Raw genomic sequence first — 25,913 nt, 5'->3', positions numbered from 1 at the left:
ACCACCATACTACATCCTGGAGACTGAGAGGCCGGGCTCAGGCCTCAATCGCCTTTATACCGGGGTGTGTGGGAGGAGCCACAAGAGCAGTCAGCAGGGGGCGTGTCCAGACAGGTATATGTAGTTCACCACAATAATAAACCTAATTTCGATTCCAATCTTGATCAAAGAATATGGACCTAATGCCACAACTGGAATTCATATGGATGAGCAAAAGTGTTGGCTTTGGTGATGGGCTGAAGGGCCTGTTTCTGGGCTGTGTAACTCCATGACTCTGTTTAGGGAAACCATTTAAATCTATTTGCACCTTTATAATTTATCTTTTTTTGTCTTTGTTACATTATTCACTCCCTGTTGCCCAGAGCATCAGTATGACTTGGGAAAGCAGTAATAGCCACCCAAACTGTGCTGTCTTATACGGGCGTGGCAGATTCAGGCAGCCAAGTCCCTTCTTTAGATGAACCATCTAAGACCGTTCAACAATCCAACAAGTTCAGGTGCCAACTAGTGGAACAGTGACACTCACCAACATATAGGCAAGTGCTTTAGTTTCTATCCCTTCACTCTGACAAAAGCAACACAATTCCCTTCAACACTTAAGAGAGGAATAGTTAGGGTAAACTCAATTAGGCTTTTACAGATGAATAATGCACACAAAATGCTGGAGGAACGCAGCAGGTCAGGCAACATCTATTGGAAATAAATAAACAGTTGACATTTTGGGCCAAGACCCTTCTTCAGTTCAACTGAATTTTGGTTCTACGAGAACTAGTGGTCATAGGTTAAGGGGGAAAGGTAAAATATTTAAGGGGAACCTGAGGGGAGAACATCTTCACTTGGGGGGGTGGTGAAAGTGTGGAGGTAGTGGATGCAGACTTGATCGCAAGATTTAAGAGAAGTTTGGATAATTACATGTCTGGGAGGGGTGTGGAGGGCTATGGTCCAGGTGCGGGTTGATGGGCAGAATAACAGTTCATCATGGACTACACACACACAAGATGCTGGAGGAACTCAGCAGGCCAGGCAGCATCAATGGAAAAGAGTACAGCATCCAGCCGGAGGGTTTCGGCCCGAAATGTCGACTCTGTTTCCCTAAACAGAGTCACGGAGTTACACAGCCCAGAAACTTTTCCATAGATGCTGCCTGGCCTGATTGATTTCCAGCATCTGCAGATTTTCTCTTGTGCATCATGGACTAGGTGGATTGAAGGGCCTGTTTCTGTGCTGTAGAGCTCTACGACTCCACGGCTCAATGACTGCCAGGCTACTGCAGACAGGTGATGCTTTAAATTACTGAAGCAGTATCAAGAGTCCAGCACCGCTGATCTGCAGAAGTGTTCGTGTTCCTGCCACAGTGAATAAATCTGGAACGAAATGTTCATGTTAATCGTGGAGATACACGTTGGCTGTTAAAGATTCACTTGGTTCTCCGAAGGCTTTCAGAAAAGTTTCTGACTGCTTTGGCTCATGTGCCGTCAGCAATGCCCAGCGTGGGCGACTCCGATCTGCCCAAAGTGGCCCACAATCCAGTCAGTGCAGAAATGGAACTCAAGCCGGCAAAGTCCCCATTGTGGGAATTAATTCAGCTTGCAATGTTCAGTCTAAAGGTTGGGTGGCCCTGTTACAGAGCCAGTGGAGCAGTGGCCTGCCGGTACCAGAGGCATGGGTTCAATTCTGAACTTGGTGCTACTGAAATTGGTTTACTTACTTTCTGTTCGTTATGCCACTGTTGTTTAGGGCAGAGAGGAAGGTTCTCCGTCTCTGCCTGTCCATACCATTGCACACATACACAGAAGGATTCTTCATTGCTATTTCTATTCCAAATTTTTTTTGACCAGTCAGGGTCATTAGGCCTAAATGAACTCCCCAAACCTGGAGGACCAATGGGCCTCTCTTAGTCTGGCCTCGACCCTTTGACCTGTTTGACATGGGTGACCCTACCAAGAGCCAAAGCACAAGGCCCTGACTCCAGGCAACACAGCTCTCCGGGTCGCTGAAACACGCAAACCTCCAGGTTGTGGTCCTCTTGGAGTTGGTTCGGTACTGCTTTATTACCATTATGTCCTCTGAGATACAGGGAAAAGCTTTTGTTTGTCTGCCATCCAGTCACCTCATGCCACACACAAGTGCATCAAGATTGGAAAAAGGTAAAAGAATGTGGAATATGACGTTTCAAGTATGAGAAAAGTGCAGTACATGTAAACTCATGGCTCTCCACGGAGTGGTGTGTGTGTGGTACACACTGCCGGGGTGCTGGCAGAGACAGATACATTAGTCTTCGATCAGCACATGGATGAAAGAAAAATGGAGTGCTATGTGGCAGAGAAGGGTTAATCTTGGATTTGGTTAAAAAGTCGGCATAACATTGTATCCGAAGGTCCTGTACTGTGCTGCATCGTTCTATGTTCTATGTAGAAGTGCAAGTGTGCGGGGGGGTTTTGCTCGTTTTACCTGTGACCACACGGGTTTCCACCATCTCAAAGGTGTGTGGACGGGTAGGTTAGGTAGCCACCAATCTGTGGATGAGGAGCAATCTTTGGAGGGAGTTGACGACAATGAGGAGAGAGTAAGTAAATGGGATTAATGTGGAAGATGTAAAGTAGATGGTTGCTGATCAACTTGGGCTCACTGGCAGACCCATTGAAACCTACTGAATGTTGAAAGGACTAGATAGGGTAGATGTGGAGAGGATGTTTCCTCTGGTGGGGGCATCCAGAACTAGAGGGCACAGCCGCAAGATTGAGGGGTGACCCTTTAGAACAGAGGTAAAGAGGAATTTTTTTAGCTGGAGAGTAGTGTATCTGTGGAATGCTCTGCCACAGACTGTGGTGGAGGCCAAGTCCGTGCGTATATTTAAGGTGGAAGTTGATAGTTTCCTGATTGGTCAGGGCATCGGTGAGACGGCAGGTGTTTGGGGTTGGGTGTGATCCGGGAGCAGCCACGGCAGAATGGCAGAGCAGACTCGATGGGCTGAATAGTCTAATTCTGCTCCTATGTCTTATGGTCTTATGGATCCTACTCCAGGGGTTTCCAACCTTTCATATGCCATGGACCCCTACCGTTAACCGAGGGGTCCGTGGACACCAGGTTGGGGATCCCGGCCGTGTTGTCTCTCTCTGTGACTCTATGCTTATCTCTCTTGCAGAAGTAACGATATAGACTACCTAGAATTTCGGCTCTGGATTGGCCTCCATTCTGCTTTTCAGTGCCTCCTTCTAGTTGCCACGGACGCCAGTTTCATCATTAAGTACATCACGCGTTTTACGGAGGAGGGCTTCTCCATGCTCATCAGCTTCATTTTCATCTACGATGCCATTAAGAAGATGATCGGAGCCTTCAAGTACTACCCCATCAACTCCTTGTACAAGCCTGACTACGTGACCATGTACAAGTGTGAGTGTGTGGCACCAGACGCAGGTGAGTCAGCCACCACCACGGTGGAGAGAAGGAGAAACATTGACCAGAAAGCTCAAAATATCAAAATTCATTGACCTCCTGTGGAATTTCATACCAGAATTTTCCTTTCAGATGTTTTCCAACTAGTTTATACCAATGTCTTGTGCAGTCCGAAGTATAAGACATTATGTTAAACATCCACCTACCCAGTTCCTGCCTAATGATGAAGGTTATAATTGGGTGTCAAGTGCTTTCACATCTTCAGAATGCACCCTGCACTCACAGTACTGTGCAAAATCTCAGGCGCCCTAGATTTTTAATATGTTTTCAGATGGTACGGCCTTCACAGAGCCCTGATCTCAACGTCATTGGGGCTGTCTGGGTTTATCTGGAGAAACTGAAACAAGCAGGACAGCCAAAGTCTGCAGAAGAACTGTGGCAAGTTTTCTAAGATGCTTGGAACAACCCACCAGCTGATTTTCCTATAAAACTGCACGACAATGTGCCCAAGAGAATTGATGCAGTTTTAAAGGAAAAGGGTGGTCACACGAAATATTGATTTGGTTTAATTTTTTACTGTTTACTTCTCCCCATAGTATTTTTTTTTACTTAGAAACTTCTCATTTCATCATTTTTGAAAGCATCTTCGCTTTACGGAATCATTTTACATGTACCTAAGACTTTTGCACAGTGCTGTAGCTCCATCCCGATTTCTGCTGTGTTCTGTGTAACTGCACAGGCCTCCACTGAATCCAGAGTTTTCCAACACCCTCAGTTTCAGCTCCATTAGGTCCAAACTTCAGTAGAATTTTCACACCCCCCCCCCCAACTCAATTGCTCATACGTGATTACTTTTCCCTAACTTCTGAAATCTATCGGAGGACTGATTTGGAGTCAAAGGGTTCCAATCAGCAGCTAGAGTAATTCAAAGTACATTTATTTTCTAAGTATGGATTCATCACCATATACTACCCTGAGATTCATTTTCTTGCAGGCATTTGCAGATGAACATAGAATTTATGTAATCGGGCTGCAGTTATGGCTTTTACTGATTAGGTTAACCAAAAGCAAATCTATTTACTGACAAGGAAGGTCATCCCAGTCAAAAGGTTCAGCTCATCATTTGTTAATAAATTCATTAGTAAATCCAAAGAGGAAGTAGAAGTAGGTGATTCTATTTGTCAGCATATTTCTTGCTGGTTTAGTAATAATTCCATTTAAAAACAAAAGGTTTCCTTGCTGTTAAAGGGGGAAAGGTAATTCTCAGTCGAACAAAGGGAAGTTTGCAAACACTTTACAGTACCAGCAACCTGGGTTCAATACCCGCCGCTGTCTGTAAGGAATTTGTAAATTCTTCCCATCAGTTTCCTCCAGGTGCTCCTGCTTTCCTTAGATAGTCCAAAGACATACCGGTAAGTAGGTTAATTAGTCACTGTAAATTGTCCTGTGATTAGGCTAGGGTTAAATCGGGGGTTTGCGGGTGGCGTGATGCAAAGGGCCAGAAGGGCCGACTCCACACTGTATCTCTATAATAAAATTTAAATCTACTCAGAATAACTGGCAAACAACCATTGTGCAAAGGAAGACTAGTGAGCATGTACAGAAAAAGAAACAAATACTAAAAATTAAATAATACTAAGAACATGAATTATTGATCTAAACCAGCTTATAAAGGGAATAAATAAGAAGGTAAAGCCACAGATATGGTCTACCTGGACTATAGTGAGGAGTTTGTCTAGGTCTCACAGAGTAGGCTGGTACAGAAGATTAAGGCACAGGGTATCTGAGGTGTATTGACAAACTGGATCTACAGTTGCCTTGGTGATAGGAGGCTGAGGGTGATGATGGATGGATTTTTTGTCTGACTGTAAGTCTGTAACAAATGGTGTACCACAGCGATTGGTGCTGGGACCTTTGTTTGTTTGTGAGATCTCCAAGTAACTTGGGTAAGAATGAAGGTGACCTGATTAGTAATTTTGCAGCTGAAATAAAAATTGTTAGAGTCAAACAAATTGTCTAAGGATATAGAGCAGAGGTTCCTAACCTGGAGGTCCATGGACCCCTTAATTAATAGTAGGAGTCCATGGCATAAAAAGGTTAGGAATCCCTGATATAGAGGGACATAGATTAGTTGGAAAGTTGGGCAGATGCTAACTGATGGAATTCAATTCAGACAAGCATAAAGTAATGCACCTTGACAGGCCAATTTCTGGTAGAATCCAGAGTAACTGGCAAGGACTCACTTTCAAGGACTCTTCATCTCATGTTCTCAATATTTATTTATTATTATTATTTCCTCTTTGCGTACTTGCACAGTTTGTTGTCTTCTTGCCTCTGGTTGAACAACCTAGTTGGGTGGTCTTTCATTGATTCTTTTATGACCATTATTCTATAGATTTATTGAGTATGCCCGGAAGAAAATAAATCTCGGGGTTGTATATGGTGACATATATGTACAATGATAATAAAGTTTACTTTGAACTTTGAGTGCTGCTGTACAAAGATACCGTGGATTGCAAAGTGCATAGCTCCCTAAAAGTGTCAAGGATAGTGTAAAAGACATTGGCATGCTTGCCTTCATAAGACGAGACATTGAAACTAAGAGTTGTACAAATCATTATTTGGACTGTAATTAGAGTGCTGTGAACATTTCTATTCTCTGCACAAAAGGAAGGATGTGGTAACGTTAGAGAGAGAGCGTGCAGAAGAGATTCTCCAGGATGTTGCCTGGAATGCAGAGCTGTAATTCTAAGGAGAGATTACATAGGCTGAATTTAGTTTCATTAACATAGAGTGGCTTATGATACATGAGGGACACTGTTCCCTCTAGGATGCATGGCCGCACAGTAACCGCAATGCTCCTGCACTCATAGCCTTTGTTGCCGTGTAGCTGGATTTATGACAGACAAGAAACCGTTTATGAAATGTGAAAGGTTTTCTTTGTTGTACAGTATTTCATTATACCCCTCAATTAATAAAATCGAAAGTATGTGACTTTCAATTCTCATTCTAAATATTTATAGTACACATATTGCCAAAACAAACATGTAAAGTGTCGCGCATTTTCCAGGCCGCGTAAGAATCACCTGCTTTGCGCAGCTGTAAAATAAAATTGGAGGGTATGTTGATGAGGAGTACAGATAGGCTCTTTCTCCCAGGGTAGCAGCGTCTAGAATCAGAGGGCACAAGGTGAGAGGGGGTAATTTAAATGAGATCTGAGGGGCAAGTTCTTCCATACAGAGGTTAGTAAGTATCTGGATTGAGCTGCCAGAGGAGTTGGCAAAAGCAGGTTCAATTACAAAACTTAAAGGGCATTTGGACAAATTCTTGGATAGGAGAGGCATGGACCTAATATGGACAAATAAGTTTAGCAAAATGTGGCCGTCAAAATTCAGGCAGGCTATTTCTGTGCCACACATTTCTACGATTCAGTGAAATGGAACAATTGCCCATAGTGGCCACAGGGAATATTAATCTCAATGTGTGCTTTCTTTGAATGGACGTGATTTTGACAAGTTCTGATAATTTGACTATTATAATGAATTATTTACCTCTTTCATATTTGCTGCAAACACTGTTTGGCTGCTTTCAAACCTGAGTAAGTATTCAATAAAGAACCTCTGCTCTCTCCCTACATCGAACTCTGTTTGTCTGGACGCAGCTGCTGAGAAGTGCCAGTCCAGTTAGACGTTTGTGTATTTAGAACCTACTACTTCAGATGAGTGTGGGAAATGGAGTTTCTTGTGAGACCCATTCCAGTGGGCAGAGGGAGCCCCTTCAACTTGTGACCCACCACATGACTTGTTGGAAGCCTTATTGTTCCAGGTGGCACAGTAGTCTAGCTACTGGAGCTGCTGTTTCGCGGCTCCAGCAACCCGTTCAATCTTGACTTATTTTTATGGAGTTTACATGTTCTCCCTGTGACCGTGTGGGTTCCTCTGGATGCTTGGCTTTTCTACCACTTCCCAAAGACATACATCTTTGGTAGATTAATTGCTATGACCCTGGGTTGTACATCTGGCAGAATCAGGAAGGAATTGTTCTTCCATAAGACCATAAAATATAGGAGCAGAATGAGGCTATTTGGTCCATTGAGTCTGTTCTGCCATTTCATCATGGCTGATCCATTTTCCCTCTCAGCCCCAGTCTCCTGCCATCTCCCCGTATCCCTTCATGCCCAGACTAGTCAAGAATCTATCAATCTCTGCTTTAAACTTGGCCTGCACAGCCACCTGTGATAACGAATTCCACAGATTCACCATTCTCTGGCGAATGAAATTCTTCCTCATCACTGTTCTAAATGAATGTCCCTCTATTTTGAGGCTGTGTCCTCAGGTCTTAGACTCTCCCATCAAAGGAAGCATCCTCTCCACATCCACTCTACTGAGGCCTTTCAATATTCGATATGTTTTAATGAGGTCCCCCTCATTCTTCTGAATTCCAGTGAGTACAGGCCCAGAGCCATCAAATGCTCCTCGTACGACAAGCCCTTCAATCCTGGAATGATTTTTGTGAACCTCCTTTGAACCCTTTTCAATGTCAGCACATCCTTTCTTAGATAGGGGTCCCAAAACTGCTCACAGAAATGCAAGTGTGCTCTCACTAGTGCTTTATAAAGTCTCAACATTACATCCTGGCTTTGATATTTTAGTCCTCTCAAAATGAATGCTAACATTGCATTTGCCTTCCTCACCACTGACTCAACCTGCAAGTTAACCTTTAAGGAATACTCAGCAGGTCGGGCAGCATCCGTTGAAAGAAGCAGTCAACGTTTCGGGTCCAATCTGACGAAGGGTCTCGACCCGAAACGTTGACTGCTTCTTTCAACGGATGCTGCCTAACCTGCTGAGTTCATCCAGCTTTTTTGTACGTCTTGATTTGACCACAGCATCTGCAGTGTACTTTGTGTTAACCTTTAGGGAATTCTGCACCTCAGATTTTTGATATTTTTTTCTTCATTTAGAAAATAGTCTATGCTTTTATTTCTTCTATCAAAGTGCATGACTGCACACTCCCTACACGATATTCCATCTGAACCTCAGTTTTCATTTCATTGTGCACTAATTCAGCACAACAAATTCCTAAATGTGTAAATGTATATAGCAAATAAACTTAACAATCACAGCACAGAAACAGGCCATTCCGGCCCTCCTAGACCGGAACTTGATCCTTGATTCTTGATTACAGGATAAAATGAATGTGTTAGAGAACACCTCTTTTGATTAGATGTCTTTTAACTGAAATCACTCGGATATTTTAAATATTCGAGATTTATAAATTGTTTAAACCTCTACGAATGCTCATCTTTATTTTCTGGCAGTCGAATCTAGCTCTGTGTCATTAAGATGTGGTACTAACATTAACAGAGTCAGATTGGATTCCTGGGCTGCACAATTGATTGATTTTTAATCCAAAGTTTTTATCAATCCAAAGAGAATATAGAGTCATTATTAAGATTTACACTGCAATATACTTGGAAGCTAACTCTTACAGACCTCCAATGCTCTTGTAACATTTATTACCACCTCGTAAAAGGTTCATTTTTTAAAGGTTTATTTTATTGTCAAAGTATTCATATACAATACAACTCTGATGTTCGTCTTCTTCAGATAGCCAAGAAATATCAAAAAACCATGGGAGTTGCTGAAATAAAAGACATCAACCCCCCTACCAGCATGAAAAAGAAATAAAGCTCTCAATTCCCAAAACCCCCACCCCTTCCTTGCACAAAAAAACTAACAGATTGCCCACTTGGAAAATGACGGCTGGAACATCAAAAGTCCCAAATCCCCAACCCCCTCCCTCACAAAAAAACAGTGACAATAACATCAAATCCTCAACCCCCCCCCCCCGCAAAAGAAACAGTGATGATAACATCAAATCCCCAACCCCCTCCCTCGCAAAAAAACAGCAGCAATAACATCAAATCCCCAACCCCCTCCCTCGCAAAAAGAACAGGGTCAATAACATCACATTCTCAAACCCCTCCCTTGCAAAAAAACAGTGACAATAACATCAAATTCTCACCCCACCCCGCAAAAGAAACTGTGATGATAACATCAAATCCCCAACAAAACTCTCCCACAAAACAGCGACAATAAAATCACATTCCCAAATCCCTCCCTTGCAAAACAGAACAGGAAACCCCCAACCCCCTCTCACACACAAAAACACTGAAAACTGAAGGAAAACAACATAAAGTAGAGTCTAATAATCACAAGAAGCAGAATACTAAAAACATCCTCCCGTCAGCATTCCAGGAGAAGAGCCAATCTCAGTTTCTAGCCTTATTTTTCTCTGATGGCACCCTCTCTGCTGCAGACATGTCTTCATGTCTACAATGGGCAGTAGTTAACAGAGTGAAGTTCAAACCAGGCAGGTTGCACAACAGACAAATTAGGCCAAAACTTGGGTTGCACAGACCGCATATCTCCAAGGTGTGGGCAGAATAACGGGCAGACACGAGAGATTCTGCAGATGGTGGAAATCCAGGGCAATGCACAAAAAATGCTGGAGGAACTCAACAAGCCAGACAGCATCTATGGAGGGGAATAAATAGTCAGCATTTCAGACTGAGATCCTTCATCAGCGTGAAAGGTCTCGGCCTGAAAAGGTAACACGGCATACATTCCTCCTGTCCAAGACCACCAGAGACAAACAAAACAAAAAGCTTTCATTATTGAGACTAAAATCCAACAATTGAACTGGTGGGGTAATTAAATATTTTTCTAATAAGAGGTTAAAATATTTTGCACATACTTACTACCTATTATGCCTCAGGTGTTTAGGGCAGCAATGAAGATCCTCTGACTCTGTCTGACTCTGTTAAAAGTAGGTACAGAACTTTAATATATATGTTTAGTTGAATCAGCACTGTGGTAGGAAGCACAGCATCCAATGAACACAGCAAGCTGCCACAAACCACAGCATAATGATGGATAATTTTTTTGGAGTGACATTGAAAGCTGTTAAAGTTCCCTGATTTCATTGCATCCCTGAGGCCTGATGTGGTCATTTTGTCAGAAGCCTCAAGCCAGGTGGTCATGGTACAACTAACAGTTCCTTGGGGAGTGGATTGAGGAGATGTTTGAGCATAAGAAAGCAAAAGACCAGGAGCTGACAGGGCAGTGCCAGAGAGAAGGGTGGAGGGGACAATGCAAGCCTATGGCCTATGTAGGTGTGGTGTGGAGGTTTCCCTGGCTGCTCCTTGTGTAGACGAACCTACTCTCTCTTTGGCATTATTGGGGTTGTAAAGCAAAGCCATCATGGCCATCACCAAGGTTGCTGAGCGAGGCTCCGGATGGCTACGGATCGAAAAGTGCGACCTGTGGACCAAAGTTGCCGGGACACAAGCCGGGATCTGATCAACCCTGGTTGGGTTGCCTAGGCAAGAGTGTCTGATGTTGAAAGACCTGAAACACCCAACGACCCCAGGTTACATCACTGATGATGTGTTCAGGCACATCCTCAGATGTATCTCAGCTTCAGAGAGATAGGCAGTGACTTGGAAGATAAACTACTTACAGGTCTTCTAGATATTGCTGTGCTTGAGAGGGTAGGCAGATATTCAGTTTGATATCCCTCATTGTTGACTCCTCGAGGGGGCGTCAGTCTCGAGTCTTGGTGCAGAAGTGGATCTTGAACCCACAATATTCTGAGTCAAGAGGCAGCGATGAAGACTACTGAGCTGAAGTGGACAATTCAGTGGACCTCATGCATAGAGAGGAAGGGCATGGAAAGTAAGACACATCTGTGCTTCTTAGTGATTTAAAACAAAACTTCTTTCAAAACTAAGTATGAGTATAAAAAAATTATTGTTGGAGTGTTGACCCCTAATTCCAACCCAGTATTTATTGCTATTTGTGACAACACGGTCAAACAGTTCAACTGGGAAGGAAGGAAAGAAAAATGCTGCTATCACACTGGGAATCAGGTTGAGAGTTTTGCTGAAGAATAATTAATTTATTATACTTATTGAGATGTGGAATAGGCTCTTCCAACCTTTCGAACCGTGCCGCCCAACAATCCCCGATTTAACCCAAGCCTAATCCTGGAACAATTTACAATAACCAATTAACCTAGCAACCGGTATGTTTTTGGACTGTGGGAGGAAACCCACAGGAAACCCACGCGGTCACAGGGAGAACGTACAAGCTCCTTACAGACAACGGCGGGATTAAATATTTTTATTACGGAGCACTTATTCTCTGTGGAATGGAACGAGTTAGAGAGAAAAAATAAATCTGCCGTGATTGAGTCGTGGAGCAGTCTCGATAGGCCAAGCAGCCTGATTCTTCTAATCATTTTTATAGTTTTTATTGATAAAACTATATCAGCCAAAGCATTTGAGGATGGGTTGGAATTTTGATTCACAGTAAACAGTCAAGTGTAGAGTAAACAAAAGAGGGCAGCAATGGCCAGTCCTAGAGGACATACTTTTAAGGTGAGTGGAGGAGAGTTTAGGGGAGATGTCAGAGCCTGGAGGGGGAAAGCAAATAGTATTGATTGAGTCAGGGACAGAGCAGGGGGAATGGAAACTACAGCAACCTCCCCCAATAAAGACAAGATAATTTTTTTTCAGGGATGTACAATGAGCGGAGGAGAGTTCTGTACCAATTATGTGCATGAAATAAATTTGTTTGTCAATGGGGGCAACTGAGGTAATTTCACAAAAAGCACTGGGGGATGGGAAGCTTTAAATCAGCAAAGCTGCGAGTTTTTTCATCAAACTAATCACACTTTTTTGTTGCCTCACAGTGAATACAACCTTCTTCAATGCTTCAGATTCACTGGCTTTGAACAACACTAATATTTCTTTGGTAAGTGGGAGATTTATGCCTATAAATTGTCTAGCCCAGCCAAGAGCTGTTCTCTTCAATCCCATTTGAAGTAATTGAAGTCACAACTTTCCACGGCACAAGAATATGCTGAACTTATATTAACAAAAATGCATTTCATCCTCACTCTGTGTCCTTGCATCCGGATAAGAATTGCAGAAGATATACATTCAGTGGTCACTTTATTAGGTACTCCTGTACACCTTGTTAAAGCAAATTATCTCATCAGCCAATCAGATGGCAGCAACTCAATGTATATAAGCATGCAGACATGGTCAAGAGGTTCAATTGTTGTTCAGACCAAATGTCAGAATGGGGAAGAAATGTGATCTGAGTAACTTTGAGCACATTGGTGCTAGATGGGGTGGTTCAAGTATCTTAGAAATTGCTGATCTCCGGGGATTTTCAAGCACAACAGTCACTAGAACTTACAGAGAAACAAAAAAAAATCCAGTGAGCGTCATTTCTGTGGGTGAAAGTGCCTCGTTAATGAGAGACATCAAAGGAGAATGGCCAGACTGGTTCAAGCTGACAGGAGGGCAACAGTAACTGAAATAACCACCCGTTACAACAGTGGTGTGCAGAAGAGCATCTCTGAAGGCACAACATGTCGAACCTTGAAGTGGATGGGCTACAGCGGAAGAAAAATCATGAACATGCACTCACTGGCCACTTTATTAGGTACAGGAGGTATCTAATAAAGTGGCCACTAGGTGTAAACACAACAGTACCAACAAAATCTCGGCGTGAAGCAGACCGAAATAGACCTGGGTTCAATTCCCACTGCTGCCTGTGAGGGATTGGTACTTTCTGCCATGAATGCATGCGTTTCCTCCGGGTGCTCCAGTTTCCACCCACGGTCCAAAAGCCTACCGGTTGCTAGGTTAATTGGTCATTGTAAATTGTCCCGTGGCTAGAATCAGGCTAGGATTAAAATTGGGGGATTAATGGGTGGCGAGGCTAGAAGGGCCTATTCCACATTCTATCTCAATTTTAATTTTTTTAAAATCTGGACAGACTCCATGGGCCAGACAGGACCTGAGCAAAGGTAAATAGTTAATCTTTCAGGTCTGAGATGCTTCATCAGAGCTCTGCTAGTTCAGGTAGCTCCTGTTGCATAGCCTTTACTTGGGTAGGGAGACTAAGCTGTCCACTGTACTCTAGGTGTGGCCTCAGAAGCTCTTGAAGCTTTATGGAAACAGGCCTGAGGAAAGAGCCTGCACAATTACACAGTGGCGTCGCAACTTCACCAGTCCAGGTTTGATCCTGACCCGTGGTATTGTCTGTGGTGAATCTGCACCTTTTCTCTCTGTGACCGTGTGAGGATACCAAGTGTGTTTTCTTTACACACCCCAAAGGGGAGTTTGTGCATTAACTGGCTGTGGCAATCACTCTGGTATAGCTAAGAAAGGGAGATGTTGTTCTTATTAAAATACAGCACAGAGTAGGCCTTTCTGACCTTTTTTGAGCAACGCAGCCCAACAATCCCTGATTTAACCCTAAACACAGGACAGTTTACAATGACCAATTAACCTACCAACCGGTACATCTTTGGACTGTGGGAGGAAACCAGAGCACCTAGAGGAGAGCCCTGCAACCACAGGGAGAACGTACAAACTTCTTACAGGCAACGGCAGGAATTGAACCCCAGTCACCTGTACTATAAAGCGTTGTACTAATCACTCCACCACCACGCCATTAGAGTCTGCAGATGCTGGAATCTGGAACAACGCACAAAATTCTGGAGGAACTTGGTGGGTCAGCTGGCATCTCGGGAGGGAATGGGGTCAACATTTCAGGTCAGGTCCCTTCATCTGGACTGGGAGAAAGAGTAGAGATAGCCGGTATAAAGAGGTGTAGGGGATGCATGGAGCAAGATCTGGAGATCTAAGAGACTGTTGCAATGTCATGACTGGGTCAATGCTTTAAGGACAGGAATGTGACAGCACCTTCATAAAAGTCCTTCTTCTTGTTCCTCCCCACTGATCTCCTTCCTGGCATTTATCCTAGCAAATGGAACAAGTGCTGCACCTGCCCCTACACCACCTCCCTCACCACCATACAGGGCCCTAAACAGTCCGTCCAGGTGAGGTGACCCTTCACCTTTGAGAGTGTCAGGGTCACTTACTTAACCGGTGCTCCCGGTATGGCCCCTGTATATCAATGAGGCCCGAAGTAGATCGAGGGACTGCCTCATTGAACACCTTTGCTCCATCCATCACAAATTTGTTTCCTTGCACACATTTACAGGAAAGTGAAGAAATACAACAGAATTTATGAAAAACAATAAATAAGAAGGTCTGACAAACAACCAATATGCAAAAGAAAACAAATCATGCAAATATTTATTTTTAAAAACAGATAAATAGAGCTGCATTCTAGATCCTAGAAGGTGAGTCTATAGATGGTGGAGTCAGGTCAGTGTTGAGGTGAGTGAAGTTATCCACACCACTTCAGGAGCCCGATAGTTGTAGGGGAATAACTGTTCCTGAACCTGGTGGGGTGCGACCCAAGGCTTCTGTACCTCCTTCTCAATGGCAGTAGTGAGAAGAGAGCATGATGGATGTTGCGTTCTTGTGACAGCACTCCTTGTAAGTGTGCTCAGTGATAGGGAGAACTTTGCCTGTGATGGACTGGGCTGTATCCACCATCTTCTGTGGACTTTGCCATTCCTGGGCATTGGAGTTTCCATGCCAGGCTGGGGGTACTCTCCACATGTTGTTTGATCATCCGAGGGTTTACACTGATTCTCTTCTTTCTGCCCCCAGTACAATGTTGTCAATACCACAGCCCTGGACTGGAGTCAGCTCAGCAAGAAGGAGTGCCTCAAGTATGGTGGGAGTTTGGTTGGAAAGTCCTGCAAGTATGTCCCAGACCTGGCCCTAATGTCTTTCATCCTCTTCTTTGGCACCTACTCTCTGACTGTGACCCTCAAAAAGTTCAAGTTTAGCCGCTATTTTCCAACCAAGGTAAGTGCTCCCATTGGATCCGCGGCTTCAAGCCTCTTCTTGGCGCTGGGCTTCCCCTGGCTTGTTGGGTGCCTCATGGGCAACCGCCCACTAGAAATGTGGGAACTGTTGTTACCAAGCTTTAAACAGAGCAAACTGTTGTTTACAAGATATGACTAAACCTGTCCCCAACTGCCCTTGAGAAGGCGGCGGTGAGCCGCCATCTTGAAACGCAGAAGACAGAGTGAGGCCTCCATAGATCAGGGTCGACCGTGGTGGTGTCTTAGCTGTCTAGATACGCAAGCCCGGGCAGTACAATATGGGGAGCAAGCTGGTGCCCATGTAGCTCCACACATCATCGCATCTCCACTCATCTGAAGAACCGAAAGGAACAGCAGAGTTGCCAGTCAGCATTGTACTCTAGCTCCAGAGTTTTCCCATGCGGTTTACCTCTGAAGCCTTCCCCATGAGAGGGTACAGCTGACAAGCCCCATCTGCCTGAAATGACTGGTTTTAAGGGGCCAGCAACCCAGCTTTGCCCCTTCTCCTGTCAGTAGAAACAGTTCTGCCAGGCTAGGCAGCTAAGCCACACGTGAAGGCCAGGATTTGGACTTGGTTGTCAGAGCTTATTTGGGGCGCATGCCTTTCAGAGCATTTTATAGGTAGTGGGAGCTTATCCCCATTACCATCCCCAGCTATAACAGCCTTAAAGAACATACAACAATACAACACAGGAACAGGCCTTTCAGCCCAGAAAGTTGCGCTGAACTAACTAAACCAGTAATTAAACACCTAACGAAACTAATCCCTTCTGCCTGCACAATGTCCATATCCATTTCATTCTCTGTACACTCACATGCCTAACTAGGAGCCTCTTAAACACCTCTGTCACTTTTGCATCTATCAGCAGCCTTGGCAGTGCATTCCAGGCCCCCACCACTCCCTATACATATGAAAGAGACTTGCCCCACACATCTCATTTGAACTTGCCCCCTCTCACCTCAGATGCATGTCCTTTTGAGTACAGCATTTTGAGCCTGGGAAAGAGATACTGGCTGTTTACTCTATGTTCCTTTCATAAACTTCTATCAGATCTCTCCTTGTTCTCTGTTACTCTAGAGAAAACAACCCCAGTTTGTAAGCTGTCTCCTTACACCACACACGCCCTCTAATCCAGGAAAAATTTGATAATTCTCTTCTGCATCCTCTCCAAAGCCTCAACTTTCCTCCTACAGTAGAGTGACAAAAATTGAATGCAATATGAGGCTTAACCAAAGTTTTATAAAGCTCCAACATAAATCTTGAACCCAGTGCCTTGACTCATAAAGGCAAGCACGCCATACGTGTGCTTTATCATCTAATCAATCTGTGCAGCCACTTTCATAGAGCTATGAACTTGAACCCAGGAATCCTCTGTACATCAACACCTTCAAGGGTCCTGGCATGTAGTGTACACTGTCCCTGTGTATTTGACCTCTCAAAGTGCAGCACCTAACACTTGACCAGATTAAATTTCATCTGCCATTTCTCTGCCCATGTCTGCGACTATTCTATGTCCAGCTGAATCCCTCAGCAATCTTCTGTATTGTCCAAAACATAGCTAATCTTTCTATTGTCTGTGAATTTACTAACCCGACCATCCAGTTTTTCATCCAAATTAAAAAAACACACACACACACACACACACACACACACACACACACACACACACACACACACACACACACACACACACACACACACACACACACACACACACACACACACACACACACACACACACACACACACACACACACACACACACACACACACACCACTTTGTTATGGATCTGAAGTTTCATATTGACCAGAGCTGATAAGGATAGAAGTTCTTCTCCAAGGGAGATTTGTTATCCAGAAAGAATCTTATTATAATTCAATAGCTTCGTGGTCATCTTTGATAACAGAATATTTTTTTAGTCTGGATTTAATAAAAACTAATTCAATTTAATTTCTCCCATTTTCTGGTTTGATTTGAACTCATACCTCTTGAGTTGAAGGTGTTGATCCAACAAAATAACCTGTCACAGAAACCTTTCTATAGAGCAGGGATTCCCAACCTGGGGTCTACAGACCCCTCAGGGTCCATGGCATAAAAAGTTGGGAACCCCTGCTGTAGATAGACAGATATAGCACAGAGGCAGAGATTACTCTGCTGAGTTTAAAACTTGAATCCAATTATTATTTCCTATTTGATAACAAGGCTGCTTTGATCACTGAAGCTTGCCATTGTCAGCCCAACCAATGATAAAACCTTGAAATGGGACATTGTATTTTGATCTGCACTGAAGTATTGAGCAAAAAAAAATCTCAAATGCACTAAGTGTGACTTTAAAATTAAGCAAGCAGGGCCCAAGTTCCAAATTCGGTAATCTCCTCTTCCCCCCGCCACCCCCCAGCCCCAGTATGATCTGAACAGAAATGGGAACACAATGGACTGAAGCAGGAGAGGCACAATAAAACTCTAATAATCAGGCACACTTGAGATTGTGGTGGAACACACAAGTGCTGGAGGAACTCGGCAGGTCAGGCAGCAACTATGGAGAGTATTTTTTGTTTGTTTTTTTGTTTTTCCTTTTTACTTTTCTTTTCTCTGCACACTGGGTGTCTTACAGTCTTTTTTAATGTGTTCTATTGAACATGGAACATAGGAATCTACAACGCATTACAGGCCCTTCGCCCCACAATGTTGTGCCAACCATGTAACCTACCCTAGAAACGGTCCAGAATTACCCAATCACATAGTCCTCTATTTTTCTAAGCTCCATGTACCTATCTAAAAGTCTCTTAAAAGACCCTATTGGTATCCACCTCCACCACTGTCAATGGCAGTGCACTCCGCACACACAACATACTCTGTGTGAAAAACCTACCCCTGACATCTCCTCTGTACCTACTTCCAAGCACCTTAAAACCTATGCCCCCCTCAGGTTAGCCATTTCAGCCCTGGGAAAAAGCCTCTGGCTATCCACACGATCAATGCCTCTCATCATCTTACACACCTCTATCAGGTCATCTTCTGCCGCTCCAAGGAGAAAAGGCCAAGTTCACTCAACCTATTCTTATAAGGCACACTCTTCAATCCTGTAAATCTTCTCTGCACTCTTTCTATAGTATCCACATCCTTCTTGTAGTGAGGTGACCAGAACTAAACACAGTACTCTAGGTGGGTTTCTTTTTTTTTTTGGCTGGCTGTAAAGAAACAAATTTCAAGGCTGTATATAGAATACATACTTTGATAATAAATGTACTTTGCTGCCTGATCCACTGAGTTCCTTCAGTACTTTGTGAGTTCCTCAAGATTTCCAGCTGAGATTTTAATGGTGTTGGATTAGCAAGTTTTCCAGACAGTTGGATGTCATTCCTACTAATACTCAAAAACATTCCACACTTCTGTGTTATACAACAGCATAATACATTTTCCAATGAATCTGATGAGGTCAAACATAGCAGGAAATATACAAGCGTGTCAGGCCGTGGCTCTGACTGCAAACCTACCCATGCTCTTGACCCCTGGATTTCCAGACACCATCCCCTTGCTCCAACCCACACCCTGGATGCTGTACTTCCCACTTGCTCTTTGGATTGCCGGCTGATATTCCAGACTAATGAGTGAACCAGATGTCGAAGATCAGGATCTCTGAACAGTCGGATGCCAAATTATTGGAGTTTTGCTGCAGATGTTAAAGCAGGGGTTCCCAACCTGGGGTCCAACGATGCCTTGGTTAATGGTTGGGGTCCATGGCATAAAAAAGGTTGGGAACCCTTGTGTTAATGCATTCTTTGACTAATGGGACTAGCCTATAAAGGCATCTTGGCAGGCATCAATAAGATGGGCTGAAGGGCCTGTTTCTGTGCTGTGTTACTCTGTGACTCATTGGCCAGGTAAGGACAGATCAATGCAAAATGAAAAAGTAATTTTTTTTCAAATGGGAGCAAACATTTCTAAAGTTCTTGATATCCTTGTTGAGTTTGTTTGTGTAGACTCTCTACATCTGGCTGAATTAACTTTGCAAGGTCTGCTGCCTATTTCCCTACACACCTTCCCTACACCTGGCCCCAGTCCCTGCTTGTGTCTGTACCCATCCTTTCTGCTTTCCTTCCCCATTTCTACTCACCCCTTTGTTTTCCACTAGATCCGAAGCCTGATCACTGACTTTTCCACGGTCATCTCCATTCTTGTTTTCTGTGGCATCGATGCTGTGGTCGGACTGGAAACTCCCAAACTGCATGTGCCCAACAGAATCAAGGTTTGAATAGAATGTGTCTATTTCCCAGTTGTGCCTTTTGTCCCTCTGGTATGCATCCTTTAGAAGTTATCTTCCAAAACAGGCCTGAACTGCATGGTGTGATACTGAACAGAACCTCTCTTGTTTCTCCAAGTTTGACTCAGAATAACTGGCTATTCTCAACACTCAATGTGACACCTTCAATTCTTTAGGTCTTTCTGGACCATCTTTATCTTCTACCATGCCTACTCTGTGCAAATCCTGGCTTGCACTGGAGTGGAGGTGATGTGGTTATCTCTAGCCTGGCACCAAATGACTTAACTCTTCCAAACATGAAGACTTTAAACCAGTGAGTCTAGAACTTGATAGGTTTCAGAGTTCGGTCTGGGAGATCTGTGCAGATAGAATGCAAGAGGGCATCACAATCCAAATCAAGACAGCTTAATATTAAACTGAGAGAGACTACATTTTATGATTGGGTTGAGTTGTCCTCTGATCTTAGCGATTCATTTGTAAACATTTTATCACCGTATGAGGAGACATCATCAGTGCGCTGTTAATAGTGCTGTGTCCTCCAAATAATTGACCTTTATCTACAGTACTTATCGATCAGCTGATTGCCATCATTACGAAAGTTGAATCATGAAAGTCATAGCATGCAAGACAATTCCTAGGAGCATGGTCTTCTGTGAACAATTCTATAAGCAGACTTGTAGACCTGTTATAAGCCAATGCGGGCTAAATTACAGGCCTCAACACATAGAGTTCGCCACACAACCATTCAGCAATGAGACCCCCTACCTACATCACAATTGAGTTTCCAAAATGATGACCAATCAGCTGACTGATAAGTATATAAAGGCCACGGATTTGCATGACACACCACAAATTAACAGAGCACTGATAATGTCTCCTTGTATGGCGATGAAACGTTTGCAAGTAAATTGCCGAGATCGGAGACAACTCAACCCAACCATCAACCACCTGAGCTACACATTTTCTTTCCAACTGCATTTTAATGTTAATTGTGATGTTAATGTTAATTGTGATCCATGTCTTCCACTGAAATCCATGTTTGCAACCACAGCCAGCAGCTCTGTCCCTTAACTTCCTTCAGAGAGATGAGATTGAGAAATGCGTCTTATGAGACCAACAATCAGTTAACAAACCACCACAGTCCAACTTTCTCGTTCACTGACATGTGTTTACGCAACCAGAAACAGGCTCCGGACTTAATAAATCACCCCAGTTTTAATGAAGTCTCCCCAAAGTTTAGCAAAAGAGTCATTTTACTGCTCTGGGCTTCACATATCTCAGATAAATCTCCAGTTGGGAAAAATTGATATAAAAGGTTACATGAGGTCAAACATATCATCTTCCCATGAACCGACACTGAAAATGTTTATTCTAATACTTTCCTTCTCTCTTTCTCTCATTCACCCTTCCTCCCTTCTTTGTCTGGATGTCTTTTTTCCATCTCTTGGGTCTATCTAAGCTGCGGAAACTTATCAGTGACTTTTCTATCTTCGCATCTATTCTGATTTTTGTTGGGATTGATATGCTTTTTGGACTGAACACTCCAAAACTCCAAGTGCCCACAGAGCTGAAGGTAAATGCCAAAGGATTTTTATTTTGCCATTTACGGGTGATATAGTAAGGAATGGGCTGAGTGTTGTACTGACTTATGGATCTTACAAAAGTTGAAGCCTTAATGTTATGTATTTGCAGAACAAGAACAACAACAGAGTAGAGTGATTCATAACTTTTTACTAACATAAACTTTTTACTGAGTTATGTTAGGAATGGTGCATGCTGGGCAACTGGGCACATACACACTTGCCATATTCTAGCTATCGATCTGATACGGTTCAATTCCTGCCGCTGCCTGTAAGGAGTTTGTACCTTCTCCCCATGACTGCATCGTTTTCTTCCCACAGTCCAAAGAACTGTCGACTGCTAGGTTAACTGGTCATTGAAAATTATCCTGTGTTTAGGCTCAGGTTAAATCGAGGGATTGCTGGGCAGCACGGCTCGAAGGGCTGTATATCAAATAATTTTTTTAAGAAATTTTGTCTGGAGACTCTTTCAGCACAGTACATTTTTAGGAGAGTAGACCATTTTATTTTTTATGTGACTTTTTTTTGCATTGAGAAATTAGGATTTTATTTTTGCACTGAGAAGACATAAAGAGGATTCATTGCTGATGTGAATGCTGGCAAGGTTAGACAAAATAAGGAATGATATAACTCAAATTTGTCATCATGTGACCTGAGACATTCAAGAAAATAAAATAGTAAGGCGAAGGACTTCAACAAATTAAAGAAAAGGCAGTCAGTGTTCAATTGGTAACCACAGAAGCAAAGAGCAGAGGTGAATCTGTACTCCTACAAAGTTTTTCCGGGCACTATCCAATTCCATTTCAGACTCTCCATTATCCCAGGCAAGTTTTTGGAAATGTAGTTGTTAGTGGTGGGGTAAGTGACAATTGCTGAGTCTTTAAAACAAGTACCACCAGGCTCAAGCACAGTTTCTACCCTGCTAGTATACTGAATGACACCCTACTGTAGCATGATAAGATAGATTTTTGACCCCACTCTCTACCTCATTATGATATTAAACCTTCTTGTCTACATGCACTGTGCTTTCACTGTAGCCGCCACACTTTACACTTCATTCTACATAAACACAGGAGATTCTGTAGGTACTGGAAATCCAGAGCAATACTGAGACCGACACAGCAGGTCAGGCAGCATCAATGGTGGTGTGTGCCTTTCGTTAGGTCTTATAATAAAGAACCAAAAAAAGCACAGGGTGGACCTGCTCAAAGACATGTTTACTAGGAGAAACAGCTCCACTCCCCAAGGATGGCATGCCGCTTCTGATTTACAGGCGGTTATATTTGGTGACGTGTACATACATTCTTTGACATTAAATTTATTTTAAACTCTGAATTTTGAGAAATACCTAGCCCAGAGGATTGTGCAGGTGGGACCTACGGAAGTATTTAAAGTTGAGATAGATATTTTTGAAAGATCAGGGAATTAAGGGCTACGAGCAACCGGTACACAGGAAGAGTCGAGGCCTGGGTCTTTAGATGATGGGGTAGGCTTGAGGGGCCGAGTGGCCTGCATATGCTCTTATTTCCTCGCGTCCTTGTGGAGAGACAATGGCACTTAAAGATATTCCAGCACCCTCAGTCGTTCAGTAGGTTTATCCTACCAGGTGCATGAAATAGAACACGACACAGTAGCATGGCAGCTAGAGCAACTCGACTACAGGTCGGGGCATTCTGAAGTTCAGAGTTCACTTCCGGCGCCATCTGTAAGGAGTTTGTACATTCTCTCCATGACCTTGTGCGTTTCCTCTGAGTGCTCCGGTTTCCTCCAAAAGTCCAAAGACGGACCGGTTATCAGCATAATTGGGCATTGCAAATTGTACTGTGATTAGGCTAGAATAGGTGGGTTGTTGAGTGATGCGTCTCGTTGAACTGGAAGGGACTGTTCCTCAATGTATCTTTAAATAAATTAATAAACTGTACCAGTGGCAGTGACGTTCAAGAAGCGTGCAAACTAACAGAGTAATTCCCCTCATTCACCCCTCCCCTTCAGCCAACACGAGCAGACCGGGGGTGGTTTGTTATCCCCTTCGGGAAAAATCCGTGGTGGGTCTACCTGGCCAGTGCTCTTCCGGCCCTCCTTGTCACCATCCTGATCTTCATGGACCAGCAGATCACAGGAGTGATTGTGAACAGGAAGGAGCATAAGCTGAGGGTAGGTAACAGGCCGCAGCGTTCTTCTGCACCTTGTTTCCATAGCAACAATTGGTCAGGAGGATGACTATTCCCTCAATAACATTCCTAAAAGAATTAAAGGTTTCCCACTGAAAACTCATGGAGGTACATTCTGATTAATACTTTTCCTAATTGCTTTCCATTCTGATGAAGAATCCGAGACCAGAAGCTACACCTGTTTCTTATTCCTTGGCTTGCTGATCCACTAATTGTTGTCAGTTTGACTTTGGTGCTCCTAACTAATATTTAGTAAATTTTGTGCTTTTGCTCTTTAGTAATTTACCTTTGATTATTTTGGAAATTTTTATATCCGTTTTTCCTGATGATTAAATCTGATTGGCTGATGCCGTATACGTCATGGGATCCAATGAATCTCAAGATAGTATCTGGTGACATATATTCAGTGGCCTCTTCATTAGGTACACCTGCCCGTTAATTCAAATATCAAATCAGCCAATCACATGACAGCAACTCAATGCATAAAAGCATGATGACATGGTCAAGAGGTTCAGTTGTTGTTCAGATCAGACATCAGAATGGGGAAGAAATGTGATCTAAATGACTTTGACCATGGAATGATTGTTGGTGCCAGACGGGGTGGTTTGAGTATCTCAGAAGCTCAGAAACTCCTGGGACTTTCATACACAACAGTCTTTAGAGTTTACAGAGAATAGTATGAGAAACAAAACAACATCGAGTCAGCACTAGTTCAGTGAGTGAAAATGCCTTGTTAATGAGAAAGGTCAAAGGAGAATGGTCAGACTGGTTCAAGCTGACATAAAGGTGACAATAACTCAAACAGTGATGTGCAGAAGAGTATCTCTAAATGTACAACACCTCGAACTTTAAAGTGGATGGGCTACAGCAGCAGAAGACCACAAACATCCACTCATTCGCCACATTATTTGGTACAGGAGGTACCTAATAAAGAGGCCACTGAGTGTGTACCTACTTTGATCATAAACTTAGCTTGAACTTTGAACCTTGATGATGTCAATGCCACAGAGCTGTTAATCATTTCTGCCATTTCCCTGCCTTCTGCCCAACGCTTCACTCCTCCCTTGCACCCCAAAGCCACTGGTAAAGCCATGTCCATAACCTTGGGTTCTGAGCTAACCAACATTCCCCGGTCTGGTCTCTTTTCAACTTCTTCAAATCCTTTGCTGCCACTTTAAGGTAGTGTTCAGGAGTTTGCGGACTGTTCAGAGATGTCATGGTAGGAGGAAGGAAGCTGTTCCAGAATGACTGAGCATGGGCCTTCAGGCTCCTGAACCTCCTCTCCAATGGTAGTGGTCACGTCCCAGATGGTGAGAGTCCTCAGTAACTGTGTCATTTTCTTGAGGCACCGTCACTTGAAGATGTCCTCGATGGCAGAGAGGCTTGTAGGGGAAAGTTATGAGAGAGATTTCAGGGGTTTTCTTGCACAAAGTGGTGAATTGGCTATTTCTTTAGCTCAAGGAAAGTCAAAAGACATGGGAGCAGAATTAGACCATTCTGCCCATCAAGTCTGCTCTGCCATTCTATCATGGCTGATCTATTTCCCTTTCGTCCTCATTTTCTTGCCTTCTGCCTGTAACCTTTTATGCCCTTACTAATCAGGAACTTGTCAGCTCCCGCTTTAAACATACCCAGTGACTTGGCCTCCACTGCTGTTTGTGACAATGAATTTCACACAAGCATTGGGCTGGAGGCCCATCTGGTGTGAGCAGGCCATGCTCTGTTGACTTTGTCTAGAGAGCCAAGTATGACACAGAATGATTGGGCTAAACCATAAGGTACAAGAGCAGAAATAGGCCATTTGGCCCATTGAGTTTACTCTACCATTCCATCATGGCTGATTTATAATCCCTCTCGATTCCATTTTCCCATAACCTTTGACATCCTTACTAATCAAAACCCTATCAACTTCGGCTTTGGCCCTTAGTTTTACTGCTTGAAAGAAGTACTGAACACTATGTGGCATTTGGATTAACAATGATCCTCTACTTCTACTGCAGAAAGGAGCCGGTTACCATCTGGATCTGTTCTGGGTTGGTCTCCTGGTAGCAGTTTGCTCCTTCATGGGCCTCCCATGGTACGTAGCAGCCACTGTCATTTCCATCGCACACATTGACGGCTTAAAGATGGAAACTGAAACGAGCGCACCCGGAGAACAGCCACAGTTTCTTGGGGTCAGGTAGGTGCATGCAAAAGTCCAAGACTACGTTTATCGTCATGTATGCACAGACACGATGAAAAACCTAACCACAGCAGCTTCACAAGTTGAATTATACGCAATTTTTGAATAAAAATAAAAAATAAACAAATTTTATAAAGTCAAAATCTATTTCTATTGCCATGTGCACGTGTAATAGTTTCAAGCCATTAGACTCCTCAATTCTCAGAGTCTAGTCTGATACCAACTTACACACACACACACACACACACACACACACACACACACACACACACACACACACACACACACACACACACACACACACACACACACACACACACACACACCACTCCCTTTGCAATTTTTGCTCATTTCTTTCTCAATTTCTGCTAAAACATTGTTTACATTTACATCATTTATTATTATATTGTAATTTGCCCTTTACTGTGCCTATTGTCTTGTTTATTAATTATTGCACTGTCTTGCACGGTTTTGTGCACTTTATGTAGTCCC

The 25,913-nt window shown here is 43.4% G+C and overlaps 1 protein-coding gene across 5 annotated transcripts in view; it reads left to right on the top strand.

Annotated features, from left to right (window-relative positions):
- Positions 1-25,913, top strand: part of slc4a5a (solute carrier family 4 member 5a) — a 174,057-nt gene that overhangs the window by 110,251 nt on the left and 37,893 nt on the right. Inside the window, exons 15-21 of one of the 5 annotated variants that reach the window (XM_073060059.1) lie at positions 3,146-3,417; positions 12,154-12,215; positions 15,002-15,202; positions 19,360-19,473; positions 20,948-21,061; positions 23,061-23,222; positions 25,240-25,418. In XM_073060059.1, the coding sequence (XP_072916160.1) occupies positions 3,146-3,417; positions 12,154-12,215; positions 15,002-15,202; positions 19,360-19,473; positions 20,948-21,061; positions 23,061-23,222; positions 25,240-25,418 (1,104 nt within the window). The remainder of the gene's footprint in view (positions 1-3,145; positions 3,418-12,153; positions 12,216-15,001; positions 15,203-19,359; positions 19,474-20,947; positions 21,062-23,060; positions 23,223-25,239; positions 25,419-25,913) is intronic. The other 4 variants (XM_073060076.1, XM_073060068.1, XM_073060084.1 and 1 more) reach the window with 4 other exon arrangements.

Source organism: Hemitrygon akajei, chromosome 1, assembly GCF_048418815.1.
Source record: "Hemitrygon akajei chromosome 1, sHemAka1.3, whole genome shotgun sequence".
NCBI lineage: Eukaryota > Metazoa > Chordata > Chondrichthyes > Myliobatiformes > Dasyatidae > Hemitrygon > Hemitrygon akajei.
Note: the sequence above shows the minus strand (reverse complement) of the source record. Positions and strands in the feature narration are given on the sequence as shown.